Source organism: Mycteria americana, chromosome 4 (genome assembly GCF_035582795.1).
Source record: "Mycteria americana isolate JAX WOST 10 ecotype Jacksonville Zoo and Gardens chromosome 4, USCA_MyAme_1.0, whole genome shotgun sequence".
In the NCBI taxonomy this organism is placed as follows: Eukaryota; Metazoa; Chordata; class Aves; order Ciconiiformes; family Ciconiidae; genus Mycteria; species Mycteria americana.
This window is the reverse complement of record NC_134368.1, coordinates 28,281,960-28,296,027: the sequence shown is the minus strand read 5'-3', so window position 1 is coordinate 28,296,027 and position 14,068 is coordinate 28,281,960. Positions and strand designations below refer to the sequence as shown.

The following is a 14,068-nucleotide window of genomic DNA, read 5'->3' as shown; positions in this document are numbered from 1 at the left end:
CCTTTTCATTACAATATTATTATTATTGTTGTTGTTGTTGTTGTTATTATATTTCAATTATTAAACTGTTCTCATCTCAGCCCATGGGTTTTCTTACTTGTACTTTTCTGATTCTCTCTTCCATCCCGCCGGGGGTAGGGTGAATAAGCGGCTGCATGGTGCTTAGTTGCTGACTGGGGTTAAACTACGACAGACACTCTGCTAACAAAAAGAGCAAATGTCTTCTCTGAAGTATGAGCGCTGCACATAATGATTTCCCCCAAGAGATCTTCAGATTTTAAGAATGGCAAAGCTTTGATGTTGGGAAAAAAGGTTGAGTTTTCTTAGCTGCAATTCCTGCTTTCCCATTCTGCCCACACAAAAAAAATACAGTTTGAGGCATAAACCTGGCATGGAAAATGTCTTCTAACTGCTGATTTGGCTAAGTCATAATCCCTCAGAAACAGAATCTTTAAATAGGAGATGCTGAGTAAATTTTACTAACACATAGCCTTATTAGCTCCATGTATAATGCAGTTAATTCCTAATTAAGAATACTGTGGGGGTTTTTTAATGAGAAATAAATTTTAATGAATTAAAATTGAAGTTTACCTTTGAGTAATAGAGCCTTTGTTTCATCACAGACCACTTCATTTCTTCATATATTAACTTTTTTCTTAAGATTAGGTTTGAACTAAATTTAAATATATCACAGATACCTGTATTTTAGCTTCAATTTTTAAAATACTTTAACTAGTAGTTTCCAGAGGGGAAGGGTTTATGATGTTAGGGAAACAGGAGACCTGGAGTCAGTAGGAAGGAATATATTTCTTCTATTCCTTAACTTGGCATTTCTGAACTGTTGGGTTTTAACTAATGTTTTGGCTTTAAGAAGATATTTCTATGTCAAAAAGAGGGGTTTAGAAGTGCATATAGATACTTTTCTTTTACCGTATTGCTTTCTGTCAGAAGTGGAATATTTTACTAGCAAAGCCATTGGTCTTCACTAGTTTCTTGCACTTCAACAATACATAGAGTGAGGAATAGTTAAGTATACCACCATGCACTGAAGCAAACTTAAGCTTCCTGACATCTCAGTTGATTGCCATGTTTGGAAATGTTATCAAGACTGTGCATCTGCCATGTTTATGTACTGTATGGTGTTTTTGCTATAAACTATGAAGACTGCAGAACTGGTGAAAATATTTAGTGTGTTAATAGTCATGAATTGTACTAGATATGTAAATGACTGCTGTATGTTAATGTATAATGAATTTTATCATTCATTTAGGTCAAATACATATTTTCTGACAAAACGGGTACCCTGACATGCAACGTCATGCAATTTAAGAAGTGTACTGTAGCAGGAGTTGCTTATGGGTAGGCATTTTTATATACTTTTCTTTATCTGTGTGCCTTTCCTTTCCTCTGCCTGCGCATATGTATCCATGCATTAATACTACAGTTAAAATAAACTTACACCTGGCAATCTATAGAACTAGGAGTCAGTTTGTTTGTGACTATGAAATGTTACTTATAAGAGGTATCATCACTTCAGTCATGAAATCTCTTTTTGCAAAGAGGAACAAAAGTAAAGTTCAGATATCAAAGGCTTATTGCTGTAACACAGCTTCAGTATATATGTTTTTTCTATTGCTCAGTCTGTTTAATGTTGTTACTAAAAAAAGTCTTCCCTATACTTCCAAAAACTCGTATCATTGTCCATGCCATATTATGTAGGCACATGCTCTTGCACTAAGTAATATGCAGGATGAACAAGAATTTGAATTACAGTACTGTAGTTCGTGCTACAGTACTGTAGCCACCATCCAAGTGGCTTTAATGAATACTGTTATAGTGCCATAACTCCAAGTATCAATGTTGCTATCAAGAAATCTCCCCAAATAAATGCAAACAAAGGATTTTACTATTTCTTTGTCAGCAGTTGTAGCCAACTCCTTCAACAGAGTTTGTAATCGCCTCAAACTTCTAAGACTGTTTACATGAAAAAAAATCATTGGAGGAATAAATAGAGCAGAAATACCTATATTGTAAATGCCAGTGTGGCTTACCAGTATGTCAGGTGTTGAACCTGGGCCAGTCTTGGAGCATTCAGTAGCAGATAATTAGACACCTCTAGACTGGGCAGAGACCAGGCAGAGGTTATGAAATTAAGTGTTGGGCTTGTGCTAAAGGTGATGATTTGGCTTTTGTGGCTTTATCATTTGGATCCCTTTGAAAATCCTAATTTTCAGCAGTCTAATCTAGGCTTTTAGGCTTTCTGTTTTGAAAAAACTTAGATCCTTAATGCATTAACCATACTGATGATTTTTTAATTAACAGTTGCAATAAAATACAGTTCTAACCCTGATATTTCAAGTATGTATATACATGTGTGTGTGTATATATATTGGGCTTAATTTCAACCACATGAGCTAATTTTATGACTTCAGAGAAACTGCTCTGAGGTAACTACTTTCAAATTCTTTGTATAGCAGTTTTTTAAGATAAAAAAATACATTGATGGTAATGGCACTTAAAATCAGTGTTTGATATTCAGTTCATTATATATCTTCATCTGAAGTTGGTATAGCACAAATTCTAAAATTTCTCCTTTATGAAACCTAGGTGTGAATGTATTTTTTAGGAAAAAATATCTGATTTTTCTTGCTGTACTTTCCAGCTCCCATCCACCCCATTTTGAAAAGAAATAGAGCAGTTTTCTGGTCTGACCACATCACTGTTCAGAAAGCAGAGTTTCTCTTTACAGTGAATAGCCATTGCAGCATCTCTCATAGCTACTTGCAGAACAGAGTCACTCTGTCTTTCTGTATTGATGCAGATAAGAAGGTAGGAACACAGAAAAGGGTAAAAGTGACTGTTCCATCTCCCATGACTCTTCTTTCTAAGTGTGTTATAAATTGTGATACATTTAAACCTGCGTCATCACAGGGTAGAGTCCTTCATGTGCTATGGCTAGCTTTGTTCATCAGCATTTTGTGAACTCAGCCAGACAAGCTGCATTAGCATGGCTTCAGATAATTTAAAAACTACCTTTTCTTTAATGAGAAGCTGTAACAATGTGTATATACTGAAATATAAATGAAGATTTGTAAAGAGGGCAAATGCCTTTATATCTGCTGGTATAAGTTAGTAAGTAGACAAGCTTTCAATTGAAAAAAAAAGATCATTTATAGTTTATGAAGCCTCAAGAGAAACATCATATTTTTGCAATATTTTATTTGTATCTAGGCACTAGCAAAATACTCTGTTGAAATACCTTTAAAACTTTTTTTAGTAATTTAATTTCATTAACTAACTTCTTTTTTGTACCTGATCAAATTTTTTAGCCTTTGTGATTCTTTTTCCTCTCCCTGTTTCTGTTCTTCCCTTACTTCTTGTGCAGCCATTGTCCTGAGCCTGAGGATTATAGTATTCCTTCAGATGATTGGTAAGCTTTAAAAATCATTTAGCATGTGATACTTGTTGAAGATTCAAGCTTCAAACCAGCGAGCGAGATTTTTAGAAACAGAGCTAAATGTGAGGTATTTTACTCAAGTTATTTTAGCTTCAAATTCATGCAGACTGACAGAGTCTTACACAAATTTATGCCATCAGAATTCTACAGCATTAGGTTGTGTACTATGGAATAGAATTGCTAGCAGGGTCACTGTGGTATAGTACAGTTACTCTGCTGACATCCTGTACAATTCAGAATTGCTTATTGGAGGGAAAGTTTTGTCATTTATTAAGGTAGTTGGTATTATGGTAACTTTGATCACACTTTTCTACTGTTACTTAGTAACAGTTTAGTAATAATCTCTAATATGTTTGAAAAAAAAGTCCATATTTGAGAGTGAAAAATATGTAATACGTTGTTATTAATATTTTACTTCCTTCAGAAAGTTTTAGAATATTAGTGCTACCTAATTCTTAACTGAAACTGAGATTAAAGCACCCAAATAGACTTGGGGACAACATTAATCTCTCAGTGGGGACCTCAGGAAAGACTAAGTCCTGACTTCCTTTCTGCTGCCATCTGCGTGATGCCTTGTACTTCATCAGTCTTTCTTAAACTAAATATTTGCAATAGCGTTCAAAATAAGATCAGATAGATAGGGGGAAAATGTCATTTACAGTCTTTTAAGTTACCACTATTGTATTTGTTGAAAGTCACAGCAAGATATGTCACACAAAGCTGTAATATGTTGTCTCCTTACGTTTAAAATTTTGAAGGAAAAAACTTGCTTTGCTAGATTAGAATTAATAATTCTTTCTTTAGATTAAAAAAGAAAAATTCCCCCCACATACACATAAAAAGTGGCACACATGCACGCCCCAAAATCTTACCTGACCTGAATATGCTCGTTTGATGTAGCAGCAAGATATTTCTTACAAAGATGTGCAAGTGTGCTTAACTGTGCACAAGTGAGTGGTTTCATTAAAATACTGCAATGCTTATGTGAAATTAAGCATGCTTCTGTATAAGATATTTATGAAATAAGACTGGTTTTGACTAATACACATAAAAACCTTTATAAGCACATCTGAAGTGGATAAACTGATGCCTGAACAGTAGTTAAAAAAAAAAAAACCAAGCGGTATTTCCCTTTTATAAGTGATTAACATCTTGCAAATACTTATGAAATAAGATACTTAAGAAAAGCTTTTTGTTTGTAAATCTATTGTAATTAATAGAATCTGTTTATGACCGTAACATTTCTAGTCCTAAAATTACTAATGTACTGAATTCCAAATCTTTTAAATATTTATTTTTTGGTTTAGAAAGAATTGTTTTCCAGTTTGACACAAAATATACCTGCAAATATTTTCCCTGCACTGAGAATCTGGAAAATATCTTGAAGTCTTTCTGTCAGGAAGCTTTTAAGCAAACAAGGCTTAAACCTTATACTAAACAAATTTAATGTATCTGAAGTTGTTAACATTTGGCACTTCAAGATCCATCTGCTTTGCATTTAAAAAAAAAAAAGTCTTGGTGAATGAAGATGCTTCGAATTTCTTGCTTTGATAATAGGGTTTTAGAAAAAGTATCCCTTGAGTGGTTATATAGAGGAGGTACTGCCATTTAATATTCCTTCATGATAGGGCAGGACTAGAACAGCTCACTTTTGGCTTTCATAAAGAATCTTTATACTGCCGTTGATGTATGTGGCTTATCCTTCAACTTAAATCGCTGAATGTGTTCACTCTCTTCTAAGATTATGTGGTTCAAGGCAAAATCCAAAGTAAATGAAAAAAATACTTTCCTCCAATTACGTTCGCATTTCAGCACTGTTTTGTTTTACTGAGATTGAAACTCAACTACATTGTCTTAATACTCAACAGTCAGCTGCAGTAACAAGTCTTCCTAGAAGTATCTACTTTTTTTGAACTCAGCTTCAGTCAGAAAACTTGTGCAATTTGAGTGTATGACTTTATTTCTCCAGAACTATCTCCACCTTGGATCTCTTCAGTCCCTTCCTACTTCACCATTGTTCCTGTGTTGTCTTTATACATCAGTTTACTAGGTTCCTTTTTGGTCATGATTAATAGAAAACAAACCCTCTCCATGCAGACTTCCCTGATATCTGAACTCAGTTTGCCTGCCCCTTTCAGATACTGGACTTTCTTTTCTGCAAACATTTGCAAACCTGTTGCAAAGCTGCTAATTTCTCAAAGAAATGTTATCTCTTCAGGCGTATCTTGTTCTGAGTCCCTCCAATAATCCCATTCTATGGAGATCAGAAGACAAGAAGCCAGAGTCTTACATTGTAGATTTATTTTTATTTTATCCTCTGTTACCTGAAGTCAGCAGAAAAACTTCCATGGATTTGAGTGTATTTATATGAATCAAAGTTTATTAAAGCTAGATAAACTTTGGAGATGTGAAACAAATACCTTTTCACTTCATTTTCTCATAATATGCAATTGCAGTCTTTATTGTGACTGCTACAAACCAAAATTTGTGTTTGACCTTAGCACAGTAGTGTGGATGATTTGTATATGAATTGTTAAGAGTATGCTAATGATGGTCTCTTTTGTACTTAATTATTTCTAGGCAGAGCTCACAAAATGGAGAAGAAAAAACATTTAGTGACTCATCGTTACTGGAGAATCTTCAAAGCAATCATGTAAGTTATATAGAAACAATTACCATTGTTTTGTGAAATCAAACCATTGCTTTCAATAAATCGAAGGATGATGTCCGCTGAAGGAGAATGAATACGTATTTACACAAAATCAACATGCCCTCATGAAAACTTTTATAATTGTTTGTTGTTGATGCATGTTGATTAGATCCACCTGGAAATAACATCTAGTGTTAACTTCTGGAGAGCCTTTTTTTTTGGTGGTGTGATTCAGATGTTATGAGCCTGAAATATAATAGTTTTACGTTATTCATTCTATGGGTGTTTTAACGTTAGTCATGCTGTCCGTATGAAGTCATGACATAAATCAAAGCTTTCAGGATCAGTCAAGTTAACTTACTATCCTGACATGACGTAGTATTTCTGTGCCCAGGCTTAGACAAGAGTCAGGAATTAACCATATACATTGGTTTTGTGTACATGCTTCCATGAGGTTAGATCATCAGTTCAGATGAATGAAATGAAACAGGCATTCCAGAGGCTGGTATTTGCCCCAGAGAGACAGTACATTTCACAGAAAGTTAATAGCTTAGTTCGTGATTTGACTAAGAAACAGTACCATCATTACCATTTTCTGTTTGTGATTTGTACAAGAGATGTTTTTGCCTAGTCATAACCAAGAACACCTACCTTACATAGTGTAACCATTTTTTCTATATTTGAAGAGTATAAATAAATTACTCTTTTATTTCTTTAAATTTTGTCTTCCTGGGAGGATAATTCAGGATAACTGGCAGACAGTGAAGCATTTTGTCCCTACAAATGGAGCAGTCTTAAATGCTAGACACCCGAGTGCAACTCTCAAGCATATTTAAAGCAGAGGGGGCTCCTGTACTTACGCACACAGGCCAGTTTCAGTGCTAGTAACGTAGACTTGGAAGAGGCATCACCCTGTTTCTGCTGTTGTCTAGAGAATCCTTGGTGCGCAGGTGATTTGAATCTTGGAAGTTTTCTGGTAGATCTATAGTATTAAGTGTTTGTGTGTGTGTGTGTGTGCATCTGTGTATATATGTGTGTGTATATATATATAAAAGCTATAAAAATGCACTTGTATACATCTTAAAGTAAAAATTCACACACAAATTCAAAGAGAGGTTTCACCACTGTATGTTAAATGTGTTCTGAAGTACTTTGGAAAAGAATCTGTAATTCAGCCTTTTGAATACATCTGAGAGGACCTGGGGGCCCTCAGTGGAAGAGGACAGGAACCTGCTCCCATTAGTGTTTCTGCACTATGGAATTAAGTTAGGTTTTCAGACTTTATTGTATTTTATAGAATAATTATAATGTTATCTTGATTGATGACAGTCTGAAATACTACAAATATGCTATGAAAAAACTCAGTTGAGGTGGCAGCTGCTTTGAGCTTATTTAGAGGGAATGCTGGGGTTTCTTTTGACCAACCATTCTGGAGTCAGTTCATTCATTTTGCAAATTTTAGCTGTATTACTCAAAAACAATCAACTATTTTGCTTATATACACTCTTTTCCCCTCTCTTGGCTAAATAATTTTAAATTCTTCCAGCTTTGTAGACTCTGAAGTGCCCAAGACATTCATCTAAATGTCTTCCTTTAAAAGCTGTCTGCCTGACCTTGCAGCATTTTCCTCATGATTTTTGAGTTTGGTTGATACATCTTTCTAAAGGTTCTTAAAAAGTGTTGTCAAATATAGTATTAGACAGAAGTTACGTAAAAAGGAATATTTTTAGTAAAAAATACAACATCTAAAGAGACTTTAGTGAATAATAAAAATAAAATCGCTTCAAAGTAAAATTCTTTCAATACATCATTCATAGAATCATAAAATCATTTAGGTTCAAAAGACCTTTAAGATCATCAAGTCCAACCATAAACCTAACACTGCCAAGTCCCACTAAACCATGTCCCTAAGTGCCACATCTACACATCTTTTAAATACCTCCAGCGATGGTGACTCAACCACTCCCCTCGGCAGCCTGTTCCAATGCTTGACAACCCTTTTGGTGAAGAAATTTTTTGTAATACCCAATCTAAACCTCCCCTGGTGCAACTTGAGGCCATTTCCTCTCATCCTATGCAGCCTTACCTTCCCTATAAAATGCTAATTTGAATTATTCTGTGTTTCTGGTTACCTACTTTTGATTGTTATGAAAGCAAATGCCACTAAATTCTATCTATATAGCCTGTATTGAAGTACAGCAGCAATAATTTATTCTGCATGCTGAAATTAGTGTACAGATAACGTCTGTTTTGTTTAGTTGTTGATAGTTTAAAGAGAAGAAGAATCTTTCATTAACTTTTTCTTGACTATTATTTGTCCATATCTATTACTACATTTCAGTTAGTTATTGCTTAAATGATTAATCACTTTCTGACATTGGTTTTTTTTTTTAGCCAACTGCACCTATAATATGTGAGTTTTTGACAATGATGGCAGTGTGTCATACAGCAGTTCCAGAGAGAGAAGGTGATAAAATTATATATCAAGCAGCATCTCCAGGTGAGAATCAGATAATTAAGTGAACATACGGTAAAGTATTCTACCAACTCAGCAAGCAAATTTTATTCAAAGTTTATTGGTTTTTTGAGATATCTTCTGAAATTAAAAAAGAAAACATATCCCTCAAAAAAAGAATTGGTGTCAGCTAAAATCAGGCTTGTCAAAAAAGAATTTAGACTTCTCTGATTTACTTTAGAAAATTAGATATGGATGTCCCGTGGATTATGTAAGGGCAAAGGGTGATTAACCATACAGCATTCCTAAGGTGTTGTGAGATTGCTGTGGAAGTCTGAAGGAACTGCTCAAATAAAAATAGAAATCAAACCAGGAGACAAATTGATGTCCTTGTTTGTGAACCTATTCTGTACTTGATAACCATGGTATTTATTTAGAACAAAGACTGTGTTTGTAATCAAAAATGAACAAGAAATGGTTTTACCAGGATAAACGTTGTGGTAAGTTCTACTATAGAGTGAGAAGAGATTGTAGTGCAAAATGATGAAGCAAGGTAAAATGATTAAAATACACTTGGCTCTGCTGAGCTAATGTATTATGACAAGCTATGACGGGAGAAATAACATGAAGTGCAGAGAGTCTCCAGCCCTCCTCTTCCCTGTCTGCCCCAGCTCCTAGGTGGCCATCTCTCTGGAAATACTGTCCTTCAACAACTGGAAAACAAGGGCAGAGGTGGGGCCATAAATAAAGCTAACTGGGCCATGGCACTGTTTTTTTGGGCATGGCGAGCAAATTCAGTTCTGACATATTGAGCCATTTGGAGAGAACTGATGCCTATGGGAGTCTGGGTTGCTGCTTGAAATGTTTCCTGAATGTAGGCATTGAAGTTATCTATTATTTACAGGAATGACTTATCATTCTTTTCTTCTAAAACAGAACTCACACAAAAAGGAAAGTACCTTGTCCAGTGCCCTACTGAGTAAGGCACTTGCCTAGCAATTAGGAGGTTTGTTCTCTAAGCGACATTTAGTTAACATCCAAACTTCTAACCGCCTGAAAGTAGGCTTATGGGGAGAAGGAAGTCAAGAAGTCTTGTCTCTTGATGAAGCGGTGTCAGTGTGTCTGCTGGAACATATAATTCATTAGTTTAAAACTTTGAAGAGGATGTTCTTGCTACTGAGCTGAGAGGCATGTTTCTTTGGGAGTTTATTTTCTCTGAATTGTAAACTCATTTCATCATAGTTTTAACAGGAGAAACAAAAAGTTCTTTCCAGGACCACATCTAATCTTAAAAATCTATAAATGAAAAAGGAAGTCAAAAGTAGAAAAGCTTGGACTGTGTCCAGTAAATCATGGGGTATACTAACAGTTTTCTGGTACATCTGTAAAATAACTAATTGACTTGTTGCAGATGAAGGAGCGTTGGTCAGAGCAGCCAGGCATCTTCGTTTTGTGTTCACTGGAAGGACACCTGACTCAGTAATCATAGAGTCTGTAAGTACATTGGAGTAAGATTATAACTTGCTGTGTTTACTATTGCTATAGTAAATCATTTCGGAATAACTGCATCATGGTACATACCTATTGAGAAGTTGTTTTTTTCTTTTTGGCTCTTTTCCTTGAAGTTTTTTGCATTAATTCTCAGCTTTTTTTTAATTACTATTATTCTTCAGCTGGGACAGGAAGAGAGATATGAACTGCTAAACGTCCTGGAATTTACAAGGTAAATAGCATATTGTCCTCTTAGCGTCTTTTTGTGAAAATACTTTTCTTAATTTCTTTTACAGATAAAAATGTTTGCATTTTTAATGTTTGTACAGGCAAAGTGTGCAGGTTGTGTGGCTTTTATCTACAATATGTCATCATACTATAGGCAAAGCAGCGCACATGATGAAGATCACGCTCCTGGTTTTATCGTAAAACTTTTTCAGAGCCATATATTTTTTCCATTGTCTCCTTTTTGACTAATATTTTTCAGTTTTGCTTTTGCACAAAGATTAAAAAAAAACTTCACCTCAGAATTTTAAAGATTAAAAAAAAACTTCACCTCAGAATTTTAAAAAATTATGTGAAAAGACAGCATAGGAAAGTATTTGAACTTCTAAATGTATTTCTGAAAGCCCTAGCACCATGTGCTCTATTAATTATATTTGCGGGCAGGGGGGGAGTTTCAAAAAGTGTTACACATAACTTGTATTTGCCTTGACTGATAGAATAAAATTTTGCATTTGACTTTAAATATACTTGCTTATGACTTGTTTAAATACTTTAGACTGAAACCCGTTCCATTCTGAGCAGCATCACTAGAGCACTGGCCAGTTATTTTTCTTGGAAACTGAGTTTATCACATACTTTGCTTTCAGTAAAAATTTTCTGTCAAAGCTGTTGGAATTATAACGGTACCCCTAAGAAATCTGGATGCAGTTTCACTTGTTATGTAAATCTGTTTAAATTGTATCCATGTATGCAGTCTGTGTTCTAAGTATTTGTGTAGGCCCATTGCTTACTTTGGCACAGGATGGGGAAGAGATTTGTATGTAGAGGAAGCTCTTTTCTCCTTAGAATGATTACTTGTAATTGTGCCTGCAGAAAGTGATCATTGTTTTCCTTCCTGTCCTATTATGTTTCCCTTGAGCTTAGCTAAAGAAGCACAAAGGTCAAAAAACAAAAATCCAGTGCAATACTGGAGAGTTGGGCTGAAGATGTGTAGGTTGGGTGAAATGAGAGAAGTAGTTGCCTATAGTTACAATAGTAGCAATAATAATGTGAAACATGAAGATCACAGTGAAAAAAATAATGCAACAGGAAGTAATTTTTATAGTTTTGAATGTCTTTTAATGATTGCTTGCAATTAATGTTGTTTTTATATATTGTAGAGGACATACTTGAAATTTTTCAGATTTATGCCATGGTTTCATTTTTCTGTAGTCACTTCTTTCATCTTCGGTTCTGGAAAGTTAGGAAGTATGTAGCACAAAATGCATTGTTAGTTTGACATCTGTGAAAGTTTATACTGCATTCATGGAGTAGCAGTGAAGGATTCCTACCTTGTTTCTGGTTTTGATCTTTGTCTTGATTTCATAGACCTTTTTAAACTTCTATGTCAGTCTAAAGTTGTAATTTAAACAGGGATACTTTATGGAGAAAGGAGAATTGATTTTAAATCTTAACCTTTGCAGGGTTAAGATTTTTGGTGAATACCAATCACCCAACTTTATTAAGCATTCAGTTTTTATAGCTGTTTTTGTTCTTACTCTGTAATATTTAGCTTTGCTTGGAACTGACTTGTTGGAAGCACTAGAGGTCACCCTTGTTCCACAGCAAGAGAAATTTTGGCTCCAAAACATAACACCATCTGTATGGGTAGGAGCATGTACCTTCAGAGAAGTAATCTGTAGCGATTAAACTATTGAGTTAAGAGTTTCCAGGTGTTCTAAGTTTTTCCCAGAAAAAAACGCAAATTAATTCCTTGCCACCTTCTAGTACAAGCCAGAGTAGTTCTGCAAGTAGAGTGCAACAGTGTCAACATTTGACAGGATAGTCTTTCGGAGAAGTATGTTACAGAAGTAAAACTTGTAGGAATGCTTGGTGGAGTTGTCTTTTACGATATTCTCTTTTTACAGTGATCATAGCTGTGCCTGTGAAAAGAGAAGTAGTAGACTTATACAATATGCTAAGTATACTTTGTTCATAGCAAGAAAGTAGCTCTTAGTCTAACTGGCAGGTGGGTATACTGAAAGCAACTGATAATCCTTAACCAGCTGACAATTATTCCTAAAATGTACTAGCAATCTTTGTGGAGCAAATAGTGTATGATAACTTGTGCTGAGTTTAGGTTGTGTCCGGTAGATACTCTGCTCAGATACCACAACTGCTGTGGTACCTTAAGCTCAAGGAAGTGAAGAGTTATTCAGACCCTCTGCTGTTCAGGGCTCCCCATACTGTCAGGGAAGGAATTGTGCAGTGTTATGCCTGTTCTTGTATTCTGTCACCCGGAACTGTAACAAATAGAAAAACCGCAGCTGTCTCTTGGGAGCCAAAGCCAACTCCCAAGAGTATGTATCTATGGGGCAGGGAGAAGCAAGGCACTATGTCAGTTGAGGATCCAGAAGCAAAGAATGTCTTATGCTTACTGTCATCCCTGTGCTGCTTACGTGCACTGTCTTTTCACCTGGGCCAGTTGCAAAGATGAGCATGATTTTGAGTGTGTGATTCCTTGTTTCAGTAAACATAAGCGATGTCCCCTATCAGTGCACAAATTGCACATCAGTCCTTGCATCAACGTGTCATTACTAGCAGTGCTACTGAATGAGGTTTTGACTTGTATCTGCTTGTTTTGTTAGAGGAAGGAATTGAATTTTTAGCATCAAAATTAATTTCACTGGCAAGTATTGAGTATAGATGTAGTAATAATATCTCAATACCATCTATTGATTTAATGACTTACTTTCATCTGCATCCCTGGGGCATATCTCCACAGTCTAGCAGAAACAGTCTGTGATAGTTACAGAGTAAAGCTTCTTGTCTAAAAACTAAATCTTTTTTATTTAGATTGCTGATATATTTACCTGAAATACAGCAATAGCTTGACTAGTCCCCTGTCTGGTCAGTTTTATGAATAATCCACATTGCCTTGACTGTTGTACTGAACAGACAGAAGGCCTCCTTCTAGAGCATTTGAGACCTTATCTCCTCTCCATCATTCAGAGAGGTCCGGAATATACTGATCCTGTTTTGTGACTGAAGACTGATACTTCTAAATGTAGGAAAAGAATGAGTGGCTGACAGAGGAGGTACCAAAACCTCTGTAGCAGTGCTTTTCTGTGGTTGTGTGCTTACACTCTGAAGAAATTCTCATCTTAAACCTGAGACAGATTTTAAAGTAACAGAGAGCCTATCAAGAGCTACTTCCGCATTTCCAGATTCTGGAAGTGACAAATCTTGTGACCGAGGGAGGTATTTCTGTTCCCGCTTCTGTCCATCTGTAATCCCATGGCAACTCCATAGGAATTACTAGCTATTCTGCCTCCTTGTCATGACCCAAAGGGTTACCCGGCCTGTGGGTGTATAGAGATCACGACAGTGGGTTTGCAAGATTCCATAACACACAAGGACACGGAGGCTTTATTTTCTAAATTTTTTTATTACAGATTACTACAAATTACTATTAGTAAAGCAAGTATATTCGTGAGTAATAAAGAAAGTACATTTATATTTTAATAGTAGCAGCAAGTATATATTTTCATATATTACAAGTTGCTACTAAATTATCACTAGTGAAGAAATACACTTAAAATCATTTACCTATATGTGCGTGTGTGTGTGTGTACACACACACATAGGTATGTTATTCAAAATAATATGGGTACAGTGCTCACCAGACTGCTCCCAGGAGTGGGGCCTCAAAGTGGATGACCATCAAAATCTCACTTTGAAGGGTGAGAGTCTGGAGTCAGCCAGGTGTTCCTGGTGATGGTCCAATAACTTGTCTAGGACATCTCAGAGG

General features: G+C 35.6%; 1 protein-coding gene across 6 annotated transcripts in view; it reads left to right on the top strand.

The window, feature by feature from the left end:
• The window catches only part of ATP8A1 (ATPase phospholipid transporting 8A1), a 125,152-nt gene that overhangs the window by 42,434 nt on the left and 68,650 nt on the right, over window positions 1–14,068 (top strand). For 5 of the 6 annotated variants that reach the window (XM_075499996.1, XM_075499997.1, XM_075499995.1 and 2 more), the window contains 5 exons: window positions 1,271–1,359; window positions 6,038–6,110; window positions 8,502–8,607; window positions 9,974–10,056; window positions 10,236–10,285. In XM_075499996.1, the coding sequence (XP_075356111.1) occupies window positions 1,271–1,359; window positions 6,038–6,110; window positions 8,502–8,607; window positions 9,974–10,056; window positions 10,236–10,285 (401 nt within the window). Of the gene's footprint in view, window positions 1–1,270; window positions 1,360–3,385; window positions 3,431–6,037; window positions 6,111–8,501; window positions 8,608–9,973; window positions 10,057–10,235; window positions 10,286–14,068 lie in introns of all 6 variants that reach the window. The other variant, XM_075500000.1, reaches the window with a different exon arrangement.